At 41.1% G+C, this 15764-nt stretch overlaps 1 protein-coding gene across 1 annotated transcript in view; it reads right to left on the bottom strand.

Annotated features, from left to right (window-relative positions):
- LOC118522903 (protein diaphanous homolog 1) overlaps window positions 1-15764 on the bottom strand; it is a 42348-nt gene that overhangs the window by 4431 nt on the left and 22153 nt on the right. Inside the window, exons 2-13 of the mRNA XM_078067378.1 lie at window positions 11531-11557; window positions 10202-10357; window positions 7445-7546; window positions 6968-7098; window positions 6685-6771; window positions 5596-5659; window positions 4349-4488; window positions 3003-3111; window positions 1948-2058; window positions 1656-1774; window positions 908-1024; window positions 181-296 (exon numbers count right to left, since the gene is read on the bottom strand). Of these exons, the coding sequence (XP_077923504.1) occupies window positions 181-296; window positions 908-1024; window positions 1656-1774; window positions 1948-2058; window positions 3003-3111; window positions 4349-4488; window positions 5596-5659; window positions 6685-6771; window positions 6968-7098; window positions 7445-7546; window positions 10202-10357; window positions 11531-11557 (1279 nt within the window). The remainder of the gene's footprint in view (window positions 1-180; window positions 297-907; window positions 1025-1655; window positions 1775-1947; window positions 2059-3002; window positions 3112-4348; window positions 4489-5595; window positions 5660-6684; window positions 6772-6967; window positions 7099-7444; window positions 7547-10201; window positions 10358-11530; window positions 11558-15764) is intronic.

The following is a 15764-nucleotide window of genomic DNA, read 5'->3' as shown; positions in this document are numbered from 1 at the left end:
TTTATGTAACAATAAACTAAAGGTCTGTATAGTCCTAGCACAGAAGCTAGTTATCACCTAAAGACAAAAATGGAAATACCTGGGGACTAGAAAGATATCTTCTCTGAAAATTTCACTGGAAGAAAGATAAAAAATGAAAGGCAGAGCAATGTTTTAAGAAGCTAGATTGAATATACTTACCAATCAACCCTTCAATATCAATCTGGAGGTGCCGGCACTTGAAGTCAGGATCAGCCCCATTCTTGTGCAAAACTATCTGAGAAATACATTCTTCAATCAACTTATAGTACTGCGGTCTATGGAAGAAAGAGAAGAAGGTTATCAGAGGAAAACCAAAATATAATTTTCAGAAGCATTCAGGATCAGGAAAGTTAACTGCTTTGATAACAGAGAGACCTGAGGAGATGTGTTCCTAAAAAGACCTTTTCATAAAACTAACAGAAGAACGCTGCCATGCTAGGAAACTCGCTATTCTACGAGACCTACCCCATCTTCTTCAGATAATCAAAACTTGTTGTCATCTACCTCCTGGTGCCGATCATTTCCCATCCAAAACTCAGGCTTGATCCTTTCTGTGATAGATAGCACTACTGCTGAATCTCTACTTCTAGGCAACCTGGAAGAACCTTAAATAGGTACCTCCCTTTGCTATCATCTTAACCCCACCTCACTTCCCCTCTCCAAAAAAAGGACATTTTACCTTATACACCCTGACCTCCTCCATAAGGATGCCTTTTAGTCAGATTAAAAGGACAACTGACAACTCCTTTTGTATCTGTGACTAAAAATGAACTGTAATCCTTGTCTTTGTCTCTTCTTTTTTCCTTTACGGACAGTCTTTGAATTTAAGGATTTTGCTCTCTCTACTTAGGCTCAAATTCAATACTTTTTACAGGTATACCATTACCTGGCCTCATAGTCATTTCGGACCAAGAGTAGGTGCTGCAGGATGGACAGGAAGTGTGGCTCTGCCTTTGAATCCTTCACTGTGTTTAAGAGAATCTGGAAGACATCACTGAAGTCAGTAAAAAAGGAGAAGAGGCTAAGGAAAGCATATATTTAGAAACCATGTTTGACAGGTGGATGGTCCTACTCTTGGCAAAAGTCACAAGATGCCACTTCTATTCTAACAGCTGCCTCTCCTGTAAACATTACCCCAAACTTTAAGCTCCATAAGATTCCTTAGGCCAAGGGACCAGTGGGTTGGGTGGTATTATACAGAGATAAAGGATTCTCAGTCCTTGGCTTGGAGATGAAGCAGTAGACAGAAGTGAAAAGGTAACTGCACACAAGTCACTTGTGTCAAATAGCAGTATGGAGCCAAACTACTCCCTCTGTCAGTCTCAGGGACACAGAGAAGAAAGTAAATTACAAGCCCACCCCTGACTTATGCATATTCTCCAAACACCAGCTCTACACCTTAGTAAGCTAAGATTTCATGTTCTAGGAGGTTCATACTCATTTTGATAGGAACCCTCAGATCTCTGGTCCATGCTGAGGTAAATAAAGCCCACAGCAATCAAAAGATACCTGCCTCATCTACTGAGAAGACACACAGGCTGATGCCCTGTTCTGAGTCATCACCCCACACCATTCCGTACAGGGATCTACACTGAATGTCTCACGTGTCTTGAACCCAGTTCATAAAAGGATATTCCATCTCCATTCGAATGTCATCCAGCCGTCCCTTTAGGTCATAGGAATCTTCTTCTCCTTGCTCATCAAACACATTTAGTTGCACTCTCATATCATCATTTTCAATCTCTCGAAGGTCCTGTCAATGACAAAAGTACAAGTCAGGGAACCCAGAAGTGTCCTATGCTGGCTAGAAACCCAAGCCTTTCAACCTGGTTCTTAAACTGAGAGCCAAAGTTACGCCAAAGATGATGGGGCTGTCAAAGCCCGCAGCACATGGCGTGGCCGTCCTAATGAAGAGCTGCATCTCACCTGCAACACTTGATGTAGCCCCAAGCGCATCAGTTCACTGCGGATGTGCACTCGAAAGTCAAGTTCTTCGGCTTGTGTGATGAGAGCATTGATCAGCTGTAGGCAGCCCACCTAAAGTAAGAAAATTCAGCAGCATGTCATTGTAGACTCCTAGAGATCAAGATTCCATTCTCTTTACATGCATGCTGAGGGCCCCAAATGTAATGTAGAAGATGCAGTACAAAACTACAAGAACAACTTTCTAGTAGAGCAATAAGACCTGATTTGAGCCCAGGTCTGGAGAACTCAGAGGTCTAAATGATTCCAAGGATTTGATGGGAGACTTTGTTCTCAGCCTTGGCTTCCCTAGTGTATAAATAGATAGCATGCCTTTTCCCCATCTCATAATAAGGAAAGCTGCTCTTTCTCTGCCTTCTTGGAGAGAAGGATAATCATTTTCCCTTCAGAACAAATCCTGAAATATAAAACATATACAGACACAACTCATTTCATTGGACTTCACTTTATCACACTGCTCTATATAGTGCATTCTTTTTTTTTTTTTTTTTTTACAAATTGAAGGTCTGTGGCAACCCTGTGTCACGCAAGTTTATCAGTGCTAATTTTCCAATAGCACTTGCTCACTTGTCTCTGTGTCGTATTTCGGTAATCCTCAGAGTATTTCCAACTTTTTCATTATTATTTTATTTGTTGTGGTGATCTGTGATCAGAGATTAGACTCGCTGAAAGCTCGTATGATAGCATTTTTAAGCAATAAAGTATTTAATTAAGGTAGGTACACTGTTATTGTAGACATAATGCTATTGCACACTTAACAGACCATGGTAGAGAGTAAACGTAACTTTTACATGCATGAAACTAGGAAAACAAAAAATTCATTTAACTCGCTTTACTGAGATATTGGTTATACCGTAGTGTTCTAGAAGCAAACCTGCAGTATCTCGGTATGCCTGTAGCTGGGAACCATTCCATGTGTTCTATTACATGGTCACATGAGCCTAAGTCCTTCCATCTTGAATTCTATTCTTGGACACAGTTTCGGAGGATACACTTGCCTTGAGTGCAATGGTGGTCCCACTTTTTAATCCATCCAACAATGGCTGGAAGCGTTCCACCTCATCCATCTCAGCTCTTTCTGTCATCGCTGTCAAAACCCTTTCATTCCTACCCAGGAGAAAGGAAAGGGAGAGAAATGTCCAGGTGCCCTGGCACAGACAGGCACAATAGGTAGATTATACAGGGTCACAGATCAGTTAGAACACAGAACATTATCAACTGTCCAAACTTCCAACATTATTCTCATCACCTAGGGCTGGGGTCAGAATCTGGTGAAAGCTAAGGACAATCTCATCAGAAAAATGTATTCCCTAAAACCCATTCCTAGACTCCTATCTATGGATACCAAATTAGAACACCTGTTCTATGGAGTATAAACTGATATAACTTTTGGAGGGGTAGATAACAATATCAGTTTTAAATGCACATAACATTTGGCTTACTTCTAGAAACATATCCAACATAAATGCATAAATGTGAAAGAATATATGTACAAAAACGTTCATTATGGCATCATTTGTAATAGTAAAACTTCTTATCACCTAGAGCAGGGGCCAGAATCTGCTAAGAAAAAAAAAATGTCCACCTAAAAAGTCTAGCAATGGGGAAATTGTTAAATAAGATATGGGACATACATACTATGGAATGTTAAATAGCCACTAAAGATAAGGTAGATCTTTATAAGTACCGACATAGAAAGATGTTCAAGATAACTGTTAAATTAAAAAAAAAAAAAGTGAAAAGAAATGAATGGTAATGATTTAGTTTTTATTAAACCAAACTGCTCCACAGCAATAAAAATCTATCCTATGCATGTGATTTGTTTTATGCACATAAGCCATCTTTCCTTAGTTCTAACATTCCACCTTTTGGAGTGACAGAAAGTATCTTAGAATCCAGGAAATACAATTTGTCTCTGCTAGAAAAAAAAAATCTGTAAGATTGTACCCAAGCCATTAACACTGGTTGCCTTTGCAGAAAAGGATTTACTTAATTTACTTAAATTTTACTTTATATGTTTCTATATTGTTTGAATTAAAAAAATAAAGTTGTGTTACTTCTGAATTAAAAAAACAAAGTAAAAGCAACCCTTGTCCTAGGCGATACAGACATTAACGGAGCTCTAGGAGACACCCTGCAGATTACTCCTCTGATAACCGCCAGTATGCTGAGGACAGCGCCAAATACCTCACAGTCCTTCTTAAACATTACGATTCACAGTGTTCACGCCTTGGTCTTACCTAGTATTTAGGACAAAGTGGACACCCAAGCAACTCAATTTTCCTCTAGACTAGGGAAGGTGGTCAAAAAGAGAATGGAGAAGAGCTATAACCCAGTCACATACATGTCCTCTGGCTGTGGTAAGATACAAAGAGCAGAAAGCAGCTTAGCTGCATCAATCATCATGCTGGGAACAGCCGGATCCATGGCTCTGACCAGCAGCAGGATACCTTCTTCTGTTTCCAGCATGGTCTTGATTCCAAACTGGTGGGGTAAGAACAGAGAAGGGAGGCTTAACGATGACAGCATCTAACCAAGGACAAAGGTAGGGGTAGTTATGGGTTGAATGGTATCCCCCCCCCCAAATTCTTATGTTGAAGTCCTAAGCCCCAATACCTTGGAATATGACCTTATTTGGAAATAGGGTCATTGGCAGATGTGATTAGTTAAGTTACAACAAGGTCATACTAGAGTAGGGTGGACCCTTAATCCAATATGACTGTTGTCCCTATAACAAGGAAACATGTCGACACAGACATGCACACAAGAACACCACCTTGTGAACACAAAGGCAGACACTGGGGTGAGGCATCTAAAAGCCACAGAATGCCAAAGACTGACAGCAAGCTACCAGAAGCCAGGAGAGAGGCATGGAACATACTCTCCTTCACAGCCCTTGGAAGGCCCCAATACTACCAACACCTTAATCTTGGATTTAGGGCCTCCAAGAACTATGAGAATAAATTTCTGTTGTTTAATACAGTTTGTAGTACTTTGTTATAGTAGCCATAACAAACTAATACAGGGGTAGACCTCTTCCCAGCATAGCTAAATAGAGCTGAATATAAATACAACACAATTTTATATTAGATACAACATAATTCTAGGTCTTCAAGAATAAAAATCTTTGATTCTTATATTTCTTTTAAGTGCCCCTCGCATCCAATGGTGTGAGTAAATTGTAACAATGAGGAAGATAGATCTGCACTCTGGAGCAAACAACTGTGAGATCCCTGAGTTTAAATGGAAGGAAGGAGGGAAGGAGGGAAGGTACGTACATTGATTCTACAGTAGGAACATGCAGAAAATAAATCTTCCCCAAACAATAAATACAGATCAGGAAATTCAAAAATTAGCAAAACAAAGTATAAAATGAGGAAGGAAAGTGGCCTACCTTCTGAAACAGACATCAGAACTGGGGAAAAAAGGTCCATAGAAACATACATATGTGGCAATCAAAAAGTTGTAATATTAAAAGGGAAAGCTACAAGCCTGAACTTCATATCCCTAGGTCCTTTTTGGAGTTTGCCAACAGAAAAGAAAGAACAGGGGTCATGATGAGGGTTGGAATGAGAATGGGAAAAATCTCACCTTGTTGTTCATAAATGCTTTCAAGCAACGGATGATCTCATGCTTGTTACGGCTATCGTAGCTCCTGTGTGGTAGAAGACATATTCCATGAATTCCCTTCATTGTATACCCCTCTCCCATTTGACTTTTCAATCTTGTAAACACAGGTCTTCGGAACATCCCCAACTAGTAGCTGAGTGAATTCTAGCACACAGCAATTTGCCCTGAAACACTGGCAAAAACAGGTAGTTGAGAGGGATCACCACCATCAGACCTCTGGTTAATCTTCTTGCAATCCAAGAATTTAGTACTACATTAAAATCTTCTGTTTAACGCCCTCTAGGTTTCTTTTTTTTTTTAAAGATTTATTTATTTATTTGACAGAGAGAGACACCACAAGCAGGGGGAGTGGGAGAGGGAGAAGCAGGCTTCCCGCCAAGCAGGGAGCCTGATGCGGGACTCGATCCCAGGACCCTGGGATCATGACCTGAGCCGAAGGCAGCCGCTTAATGACTGAGCCACCAGGCGCCCGTCTCTAGGTTTCTAGGTGCTAAATTTGATCAGGATAATATCCCATCTATTACTGCTTGCCTCACTACGTCAAAGGTTTCAAGCCTGTCCATTCAGGAGGTATAGGCCCTATGTTTTGTTTTGGAAAGATCCCAATAAGTAGAGAAGTCACTATGGGTCAGGCTGACTTCAAGGTAGCCTAAGAGTCCAAGATAGCCCGAGAACTATTCCAACCCTGAAGATTGTCAGGAAGTTAGTCCCAAATTCATCAAGGGTATTATAAGACTTCTGAATGGGATATAACCCAGAACAGGTCCCAGGGGAGCTCTGGATGAATGCTGACCCCACTTCCAGACTGGGTTAAGAACCTATGCTGGGAGATCCACAATCTTATGTGGTCCACAGCCTGTGTTATCCACTGTGTTCCTCTTCCCTTTGCTGTATTGTAATCATCACTCATCCTCTACTTTGCCCGAAGACAAACCCTGTTCTCAACTAACAGCATATTCTCCTGGTCCACAATTTCTCATTTTAACGCCATTTTCTCCTATAGAGCAAACAGCCAAGTCACCGGGAAGATGTCAAGTTGGAAGTCCTCACCCAGGAGTCTCCTCTTTCTCATCATGGAGTCGTTTAAGGATGTCCAATAAAGAGGCCAGGCCCTCAGCACCAAATGTTTGCACCCAGCTGTAAGGAATCGACAGAGACAATGCAATATCAAATCAAATCAAATCAGTATTTCTTCACCCAAACAAATTCTACCTTGGCAACTCTTTACTCCCAATCCAGAACTCTCATACATCCTGGCTCCTCTGATCTTCAATATCCACCAGCAAATCCTAACCTTGGGCTCTCACTGTTGTTACCACCTCAGAATCCTCACCTGACAGGGTTGTTGTTGAGGGAGACACGAAGGGACTCCAGGCAGGTAAGCAGAGGCATATCCCGCAGGCCTGACCTCAGCTCTTGAATGTACATCATGGCAGACTTAGAGCTCTCCTTCTGGCTCATGCCCTAGATGGGAGCATATGGAAAGATTAGTCAACATTGGACCCAGACATAAAGTGGACTAGTATTAGTCATTACCTTTTGAATATCAAGGCAGACACATATCATACATAGCACCCAACTCTGTGGGACTCAGAATTTCCCATCCCATTCTCCACACACACCTCATGAAGACTGAATCAGGCAAAAAGTATGTTAATAACAGCAATTTGAATGAGAGTAAAACAGGAGTAGGCTTATATGACAAAATAAGACTGATGTAGACATAAAATGTTCTATAAAACTGGTAAAACAAACAGGTCCAAGATAAGGGCAGAGTCTCCCATGCATGGGTACCTGCCCCAGGACTCACAGCCTTAGAGGTGTGTAAGTATTGGGACACCATCTCCCTCTTAATGATAATGTCCTTCTCCCTCAAAGGTTGCTGTTTCTCTTCATTCAGGTTCATATCCAGCTAGTAGGGGGAGAAAAAAAAGAGCATAAAAACAAAACTGCATCAAGTTTCTTACAAGTTTTCAGAGTTTAATATTTAGTATAGTCAAGAGTTAAACACATTAAATGCTTACTGAATCAGTAAGTTTTCCTGATCCCTTGAGATTTAAGCTATTACAACAGATTATGAAAATTCCTCAGGGATGTTAATGGTTAACATTTTAGCATAAATTCCTACAGACAGGGGCGCCTGGGTGGCTCAGTCGTTAAGCGTCTGCCTTCGGCTCGGGTCCTGATCTCAGGGTCCTAGGATCGAGCCCCGCATCAGGCTCCCTGCTCGGCGGGAAGCCTGCTTCTCCCTCTCCCACTCCCCTGCTTGTGTTCCCCTCTCGCTATGTATCTCTCTGTCGAATAGATAAAAAAATATTAAAAAAAAAAAAATTCCTACAGACACTTTTTTTTTTTTTTTAAGATTTTATTTATCTATTTGACAGAGAGAGACACAGCGAGAGAGGGAACACAAGCAGGGGGAGTGGGAGAGGGAGAAGCAGGCTTCCCGAGGAGCAGGGAGCCCGATGCGGGGCTCGATCCCAGGACCCTGGGATCATGGCCTGAGCCGAAGGCAGACACTTAAGGACTGAGCCACCCAGGCGCCCCCTACAGACACTTTTATACACAATGTTTTTCCTAACAAAAATGGACTCAAGCTAGATGAAAGATTTATTTTTTATTATTGAAACAAAAGCACACATAATGTGTTTTGTACTTGGGATGATCTTAAAAATCTCTTCTGGATGACTGGTATCATCCAAACCCACAAGATCTGCACCACTCTAGGGTGTAAACACCCATTATCACTGGTTAACTCAGTCCTTGTACAAACTCCTTTCCCATGAAGAAAGAACTAGAAACCCTGTGATAAAGCCCCTCCACAGATGTAACTTGGGTGTGGTATTGAGGAAAAGGCTCCACTTGAGCCTATTACATGTATAGCCATGTGTCTGAGCCCACTGCCTCGGTGAGCACAAGTTTAACCCAGCAAGTCCGAAATATTTGAAATGCGGAAAGGGAAGGGGGGAAATGGATACATTCCATTTCTTCTCTGTGTGTGTGTCTGTAAGAGAGAGAGAGAAGGAAGCACTGCCCCAAAGTAAAACTACTGTAATGTTTTTCTGACTCAATTCCTGGTGCTTTTTTTCTCCTTTTACAGATTAACTGAACACAGAAGTTGCAAAGTGGGGGCCTTCAGGTTGAATCAGACCCAAAGACACAGTACGTTTTGCTTGGCTAGCTCAATATTTTAAATTTGGAAGACTTTATATAAAAATACAGATTTCTAGGATCAGGTGACGCAATCATCAAATTTCAGATTGTGGGTAACTATAGGTCAAACAGTTTCCTCCATAATTTTTTTATAGTGATAGCAAGGATAAAAGAGAGGGACAAAAATCTGTGATGAAATAAAACTTCAAAGAACAGTAGTACAAGGGACCTTATCTGGAATTGTGATTTGAATGAAGAGTTTTTTAAAAAATGACCCAACTGGTGAAATCTGAATGCTGTCTGTAATAGTTGATACTATTAAACAATTACTGTTTTTCAAGAATTGAAGATTTCTGGCTTCTTTAGAAAAACAGAAATATCTGGCACTGCTGGGCATTTCCAACTGGAGTGCTACAAAAGCTACTGGCACTGAATTGTGGCTGGCCTTCCTAAGAGAAAAGCCCAAAGGCCTTCTGCATTTGACCACAGTCCCTTCTCCTTTTCATCATCCGCTATCTGGCATAACTTATTCCTGCCACCTCCCTGGCCCTGAAGACATGTACATTTGCAATCCAAGCCCAAGAGATGGTCTTAGGCTCTTACAGCACTTGGACTGAGAGACAAACTGAAAGCTATAATGAAAAAGAATAATAGTCCTGGCTGAGTGTTTACTGTATACCAGGTTCGGTGTTAGGAATTTTAAGCCCATGCTTTTAATTAAGTTAGGGCTGCCGCTAGCCTCTGTTTGAATCTGAAATCGTCTATCCAGGCAATAGAGGGGTCTTAGGAAAGCTCGGAACCACATACTCAAAACTTTCCAAGACTTAGCACTACTGCACATTTGCTGAGTGTCCTGCTCACTCAGTGTCCTTCATGGAGGACAGAAAATTAAGTCACATCCCTGTGTACTTCATTACTCAACTGACTTCAGCCACAATCTTTAAAGGTCTTCTAGGAATTATAGCATCAGAATTCTCTTTCCAGATTCACCACTAAATAGAAGACCTTGGGCAAATGATGCCTTTCCATGCCTCAGGCTCTTTTCATATAAAATTGATTGAGAATGCTTTAAAACTTTATCTACACTGGCTAACCCAAAGGTGGTCTCCACACTACCACATGAATTGGTCCACTTGCCTTAGGTCTTTGTGGCTAACATATTCCTGTGCAGAAGGACATTAACAAGGTGGGCATTGACTAGATATGTCCAAGCCTAACTCATCAATTCCTATCTTATAGACTGGTGCTTGTATATTTAGTCCCTTTGTTAATAGGACTACTAAGAAGTTCTCTGTTAAAGCTGAAATTCTTTGTAATTAAGGGCTAATTAAGGGGGAATCATGCCCAAAAGTGCCCACCATGCCCACAATTGCATTTTCAGAAAAAAAGCAATGTTTTGGGGTGGGAAACTTACCAGCATCTGTTCAAAGAGTACTAGAACTTGATCATCTGGAACATCTTGCAATGACTGTGCTGTGGGGTCATCCCCATATGATGCAGAAGAATTTCTATGAGCAGAATTGGGCTTTTCCTTCTCCTTCTTAATTCTCATGCTGGTAAATCTCTCCAGCTAAGAAAGAGGAAAAAAGTATTAGTGATCCATTTTCATTTACACAACAAACCACACATGAAGTAGCCAACTCTCTAACTTCTTTTTTTTTTTTTTTTAAGATTTTATTTATTTATTTGACAGAGAGAGACACAGCGAGAGCAGGAACACAAGCAGGGGAAGTGGGAGAGGGAGAAGCAGGTTTCCCACGGAGCAGGGAGCCTGATGTGGGACTCGATCCCAGGACCCCGGGATCATGACCTGAGCCGAAGGCAGACGACGCTTAATGACTGAGCCACCCAGGCGCCCCCAACTCTCTAACTTCTTATACCTGCATGGTTCCTGTGGTTTGCGGGCACTTCAAGATTCTTCTGACATGAAAACAAGAAATCTCTTATCTAAATTTTGTATACTGACTCTGTACTCTCATCTTCATCCAAAGATAAGAGGACTGAAGTATTAAGATTTGAAACCTTTGTACAAAGAGAAAACCTTGTTCTTGAGCTCTCCTGCCACTTCTAAGCCCTCTAGCAATACAGAACTGAAAACACCTCACGTATAGAGTTAGCTCAATAAAATGCCATTTGTTTCTGTCACAGGATCCCTCCCTTCCAGAGGTGAGTATGACCACAGTATTTAGTAGGTGTAAGTCGTAAACAATAAACAAGTAAATGCCTTAAAACCAGGAACCATTAACTTTTGCTTTCTTCTGTGTTATGGAGGCAGCAAAAGTTCAATATACAGTCTTCAAAATCCCCTTTGCAAAGAATACAGTGTACTTCAGGGGTATATATGCAGCCTCTCTGCCAACCAAAGACTTGTGAACCATTCCCCAAACCTCAAGTACAGATGCTCACACCAAAGAGCCACCAATAAGCTGCAGCTTGTTAGCTCCACCTGTTTGAAAATAACAGTAAGTATCTTCACGCACTGTGGGACTTCAAGTGATGCGAGTAGCATTCAGACTGCAAGTCAGTTATGAGTTTAAAGAACGTGCCTACCCTTGGAAGCCAATGAATGTCCCAGGGGAACGCATGCAATGGGCCAAACAGAGCAAAGAGTTAGGAAAAAGCTTTGGGAGGTTCTGATAATAGAATCAATATCACCATTTCAAGTCAAAGTTATGACAACTGGTAAGTATCACAGTGGAGGAAATGAGCTAGAACATGCACATGCTGAACAAAATTTCCTTACCTCATCTGCCATGAGCCGCTTCAGAGTCTAGGAAACAGGAAAAAGGAGGGAAAAGAAAAGGAAGATAGATCAGTAAAATTCCAGGGAAGCTCCCCAACACCAGATGGGGTGGGGGGAAAAAAGAAGAAGTTGAAAGGATCTAAGCTACTTTCTATAAGCTAAAGATTTCAGCAAACTATTCCTTAGCACATTCTCTTATGTAAGGGGCATGAAGGAGTTTTAAGGTCACTAACATACAACTCTTTGGCGGGGAAAACAAGTAGAGAACTGCGAAGACTCTAAATCTGATGACCAATATGCATATGAAACATGCTCAACTTCACTAGTAAACAAGGAAATGCAAACTAAAAACACAACGAGATATCGCTTCACACTCTGGCGAATGGCAAACCTTTTCCTGTCTGGTCGGAGAGCAGCAGGAGCTCTCACACACTGTCAGCGGTAATGTAAACTGCTATGGCCACTTTGGAAAACAGCATGGCATTATCTAGTAAAGCTAGATATGCACATATACAACTCAACACATCAATTTCTATAAATTTACCCTGCAGAAATTTGCATGTATGTACCAGGATGTGGGTAACAAGAATATTCGCAGCAACACTATAATAATATCTAAAACAGAGAACAATCCAAAGAGCCAGCAAGAGTAGAATGGTTAACCTGGTACCATGTACAGTGGGGAACAATTACACACAGAAATCAAATGAACTTACAGCTACTCCCAAACATTAAAACTAAATACGTTATTTCCTTTATCTTCAGTTTAAAAACATGTCAACTATATTATTTAGGATGTAAGATTATAAATAGAATGATTATCACAAATGTTAAAACTGTGCTTAGTTGGGGTGGACAAGTTGTGACTGCAGAAGGGGACAAAGGGGCTTCTGAGGGGCTCACAATATTTTATTTCTTGACATGGATGATGGTTACATGGGTGTTTGGTTTAATAATTTTATGTTTTATGCTCTCTTCTGTATACACGCTGTACTTAAAAAAAAACGAGCTGGGGTGGTAAAATAGGAATTCTTTGTCCTAATACTTAATTTTAAACCATATTTCTTTCTCTTAATGTTTTTACAAGAGTATATATAGTAAATGCCTTTTTTTTATTTTTAAAGATTTTATTTATTTATTTATTTGACAGAGAGAGACACAGCAAGAGAGGGAACACAAGCAGGGGGAGTGGGAGAGGGAGAAGCAGGCTTCCTGAGGAGCAGGGAGCCCGATGCGGGGCTCGATCCCAGGACCCTGGGATCATGACCTGAGCCGAAGGCAGCCCCTTAATGACTGAGCCACCCAGGCGCCCCTATACTAAATGCCTCTTGACTAACCTTCCTCTACTAATGAAAAACTAGCTGTGACCCTGCCACAAAGTTATTTTACTAACCTTTTTATGGACAAGAAAAATCTCTAGCATTATGTTCATGATCCCCATGTCAGAGTTCGGTTAAATCCAGTTAAATTGTGAATCTTAACTTTTCCCTCCATGGTTCAGAGGAGGCCAAGCTTCCACTGACTGAGGGCTAATCACAAACCTGAAGCTATAAGAACCTTGCTCAGCATCAATAGAAATTATAGTTACTTTGTGTGTGCCGCTTACTGGGGAGTGAAGGCAGAAGGATGGTGAAGCAGACAGCAACACCGAAGGAGACTAACAGTTCCTTTTGTCACTACCCTTAGTCACCTGGCACTCAGGGGAAACAAGCTACAAAAAGGATGAGTATGTACAAATTTAATAACCACTGCCAAGGTTAAACTTATGTGCACCTAGAGCAACCGCTTCCAGAAGCTTTTCCTCCAAACTCAAACTGTTCCTTCAGAACTAAGCAACAACCCTAACAATTCTGGGATGGATGTAACATGGGTAACAGAACTTGGGACTAATGAATCAGTGCCAGTTGGATTGCTCACAGCTGCAGGCTAAGTTAAAGAAAAGGAAACCAGCAACCAGTTCCTTCTGCCTACAGAGTTTCATTTCTCTTCTGTTCATCCCTACTACCACTACGTAAGCTTATGCCATTATTATCTCCTGCTAGACTTACTGCAAAAGCTTCTTAACTGATATCCCTGCCTCCAGTCCTGTCTGCCCTACACCAAATCCATTCTCCATACTGTATCCAAGGGTAATCTTTCTAAAATGCCACACTGTCCACGGTATTTCCTCATTTCAAACCTTTCAATGGCTCCCAACTGCCACAAACCCTCTACCTCAAACTCTATCATATTCTCGGCATCCTGAACCAGTTGCAGGTCCACAAACAGATCATGCTGTCTCACCACCCCAGACTTTCCAGGCTGCTCCTTCCCTCAGTCTAGACTGTCCTTTCAAGGCTAACTCCAACAGGCCCTGCAGGATGATACGGACTCTAATTGGACAAGTACTTCTTATGTTTCCACAGTAAAAGGTAGTTGTCTGTCATACAGCACACTAGTTGTGGATTACCGTTGTCTCTTGACTGTCTGCCTCCTCTACTCCTTTCCAGACTAAGTTCATTCAGGGCAGAGCCTGAGACTTAGTTATTATATTTCCTATGAACAGATACCACAGTCTGGGGCTGCTTTCCTAAAATACCAAGGCCTGAAAAAGCTCTCAAATCAATTCAATGTGTCAATGAAAAAAAAAACCAAAAAACTGAAGCCTAGACAGGTAGAGTAAATCACTGAGGTCACATGATCAGGAACAAGCTGGGTATGAACTCTAGTCTCCAGATTCCAAAGCCTAAAATCTTTGCATTCCCCAAATTCTTCTGCCTTGTTCCCATTTAATGCCCACTAACTCTTGCCTTTAGAAACAAAAGTGAATATATCTTTTCATAAGAAGGAAGATATCACATTCCCTTGCTTTCCTTGGTGCATTATTAGAAACAGATTTAATTACTTAAAAAAAAATTATCCACACTTTAGCGCTCAGTTTGGGTAAGGACAGCAAAAATGATGCATGCAGGATCAAAGTTGCACTTTTCCAGAATGTCCAACAGAGGGTAGCAACTACCAGCAAAGCGAATCACCCCATAGGCAAAATTCTGTTTCAGAACCTAACAGAACACCCCAAGAGCAAGCTCAATTCAATTTCTGAAATGTAACCTGCTGCTAGAGTGTACTGAGGGTGTATTATTTACTTACTGTTATGTGTTTTTCTTATAGATCCTATGTATACTGTGCTTGCAAACAGTAAGCTTTACTCAGTGTTTTAATTATATCCTTACTTGTGCTGTGCCTTCTGAGATAAAGAACAAGAATTCCCAGATCATAAAAAGTACAAATGACTAAAAATAGTGGGATCCAGGAAGATAAATGCTACTGGAGCTGTATTTGTGCCTTATACCACAGATGCCCAGGCTTTTGTCATTAAGTTCTCTAAGCACCCTACCTGTCTCTTAATTCTTCTATTCTCACCATTCTCCTTGCCTGCTGTCAATTCTCTTCTGCCCCCAAACCAAACCCTTACTCTCCTAACCTGCTGGCACTAAATACTTCATCTTCCTGTCCCTCCTATTGAGTCTTCCACTAAAACCTTTAACTATAAATACAGATACTGAAAAGAAGCACAGATACTAAATGAAATCTTTTTAAAATATCAAAATCTGCTTATGAATACAGATTAATAGGAACTACTAGATAAAAGACAGTAAACTGAACAAAGCACCTAATTTCTCTCCTTCTTGAAACCCTTCTAAATCTACAGAAAAAGATTTTTTGAAAAGAAAACAATGATGGAAGGAAGGAGCCTATAAGGTTGGGAAGAACAAGAAAAGCACAACTGCAACCAAATTTTGAAACTGGGGAATAAACACAAAGACTAGTGGTAAACCCAAAAGACCTAAGAAAACTCAGTCCTAAACCAGAAGTAGGAAAAGACAGTAATCAATTTTAATTATATTTAAAGGTCCTGAAAAGGCTCAAGAAGTAGCAGCTTGAGGTACCTATGGAAATGGGGGTTGGAAGGAGGGCGAGCCTAAAAATAAGAGGACTGGCTGGAAGCTGTTAAAGAAGCAGTTCAGTCTGTAGATCCTTCCACTCTCCATTCCCCCAGCCCTCCTCCTGGCCCATAAAATTGAGAGTACCCTCCCTTACTCCAGCAGAAATCCACAAGTTCATTCTTACAAGAAGGTAATAAAGGATCTCTAAACTGGGAGATGCCAGGTACAGTTGTGGGTAGGAATCCTGTCATAAAATCTATGCATAATACCTACTGAGACACCTAGCACCTTCCCCCATAGAGTTTCTG

The sequence above is a fragment of the Halichoerus grypus genome, chromosome 2 (genome assembly GCF_964656455.1).
Source record: "Halichoerus grypus chromosome 2, mHalGry1.hap1.1, whole genome shotgun sequence".
NCBI lineage: Eukaryota > Metazoa > Chordata > Mammalia > Carnivora > Phocidae > Halichoerus > Halichoerus grypus.
Note: the sequence above shows the minus strand (reverse complement) of the source record. Positions and strands in the feature narration are given on the sequence as shown.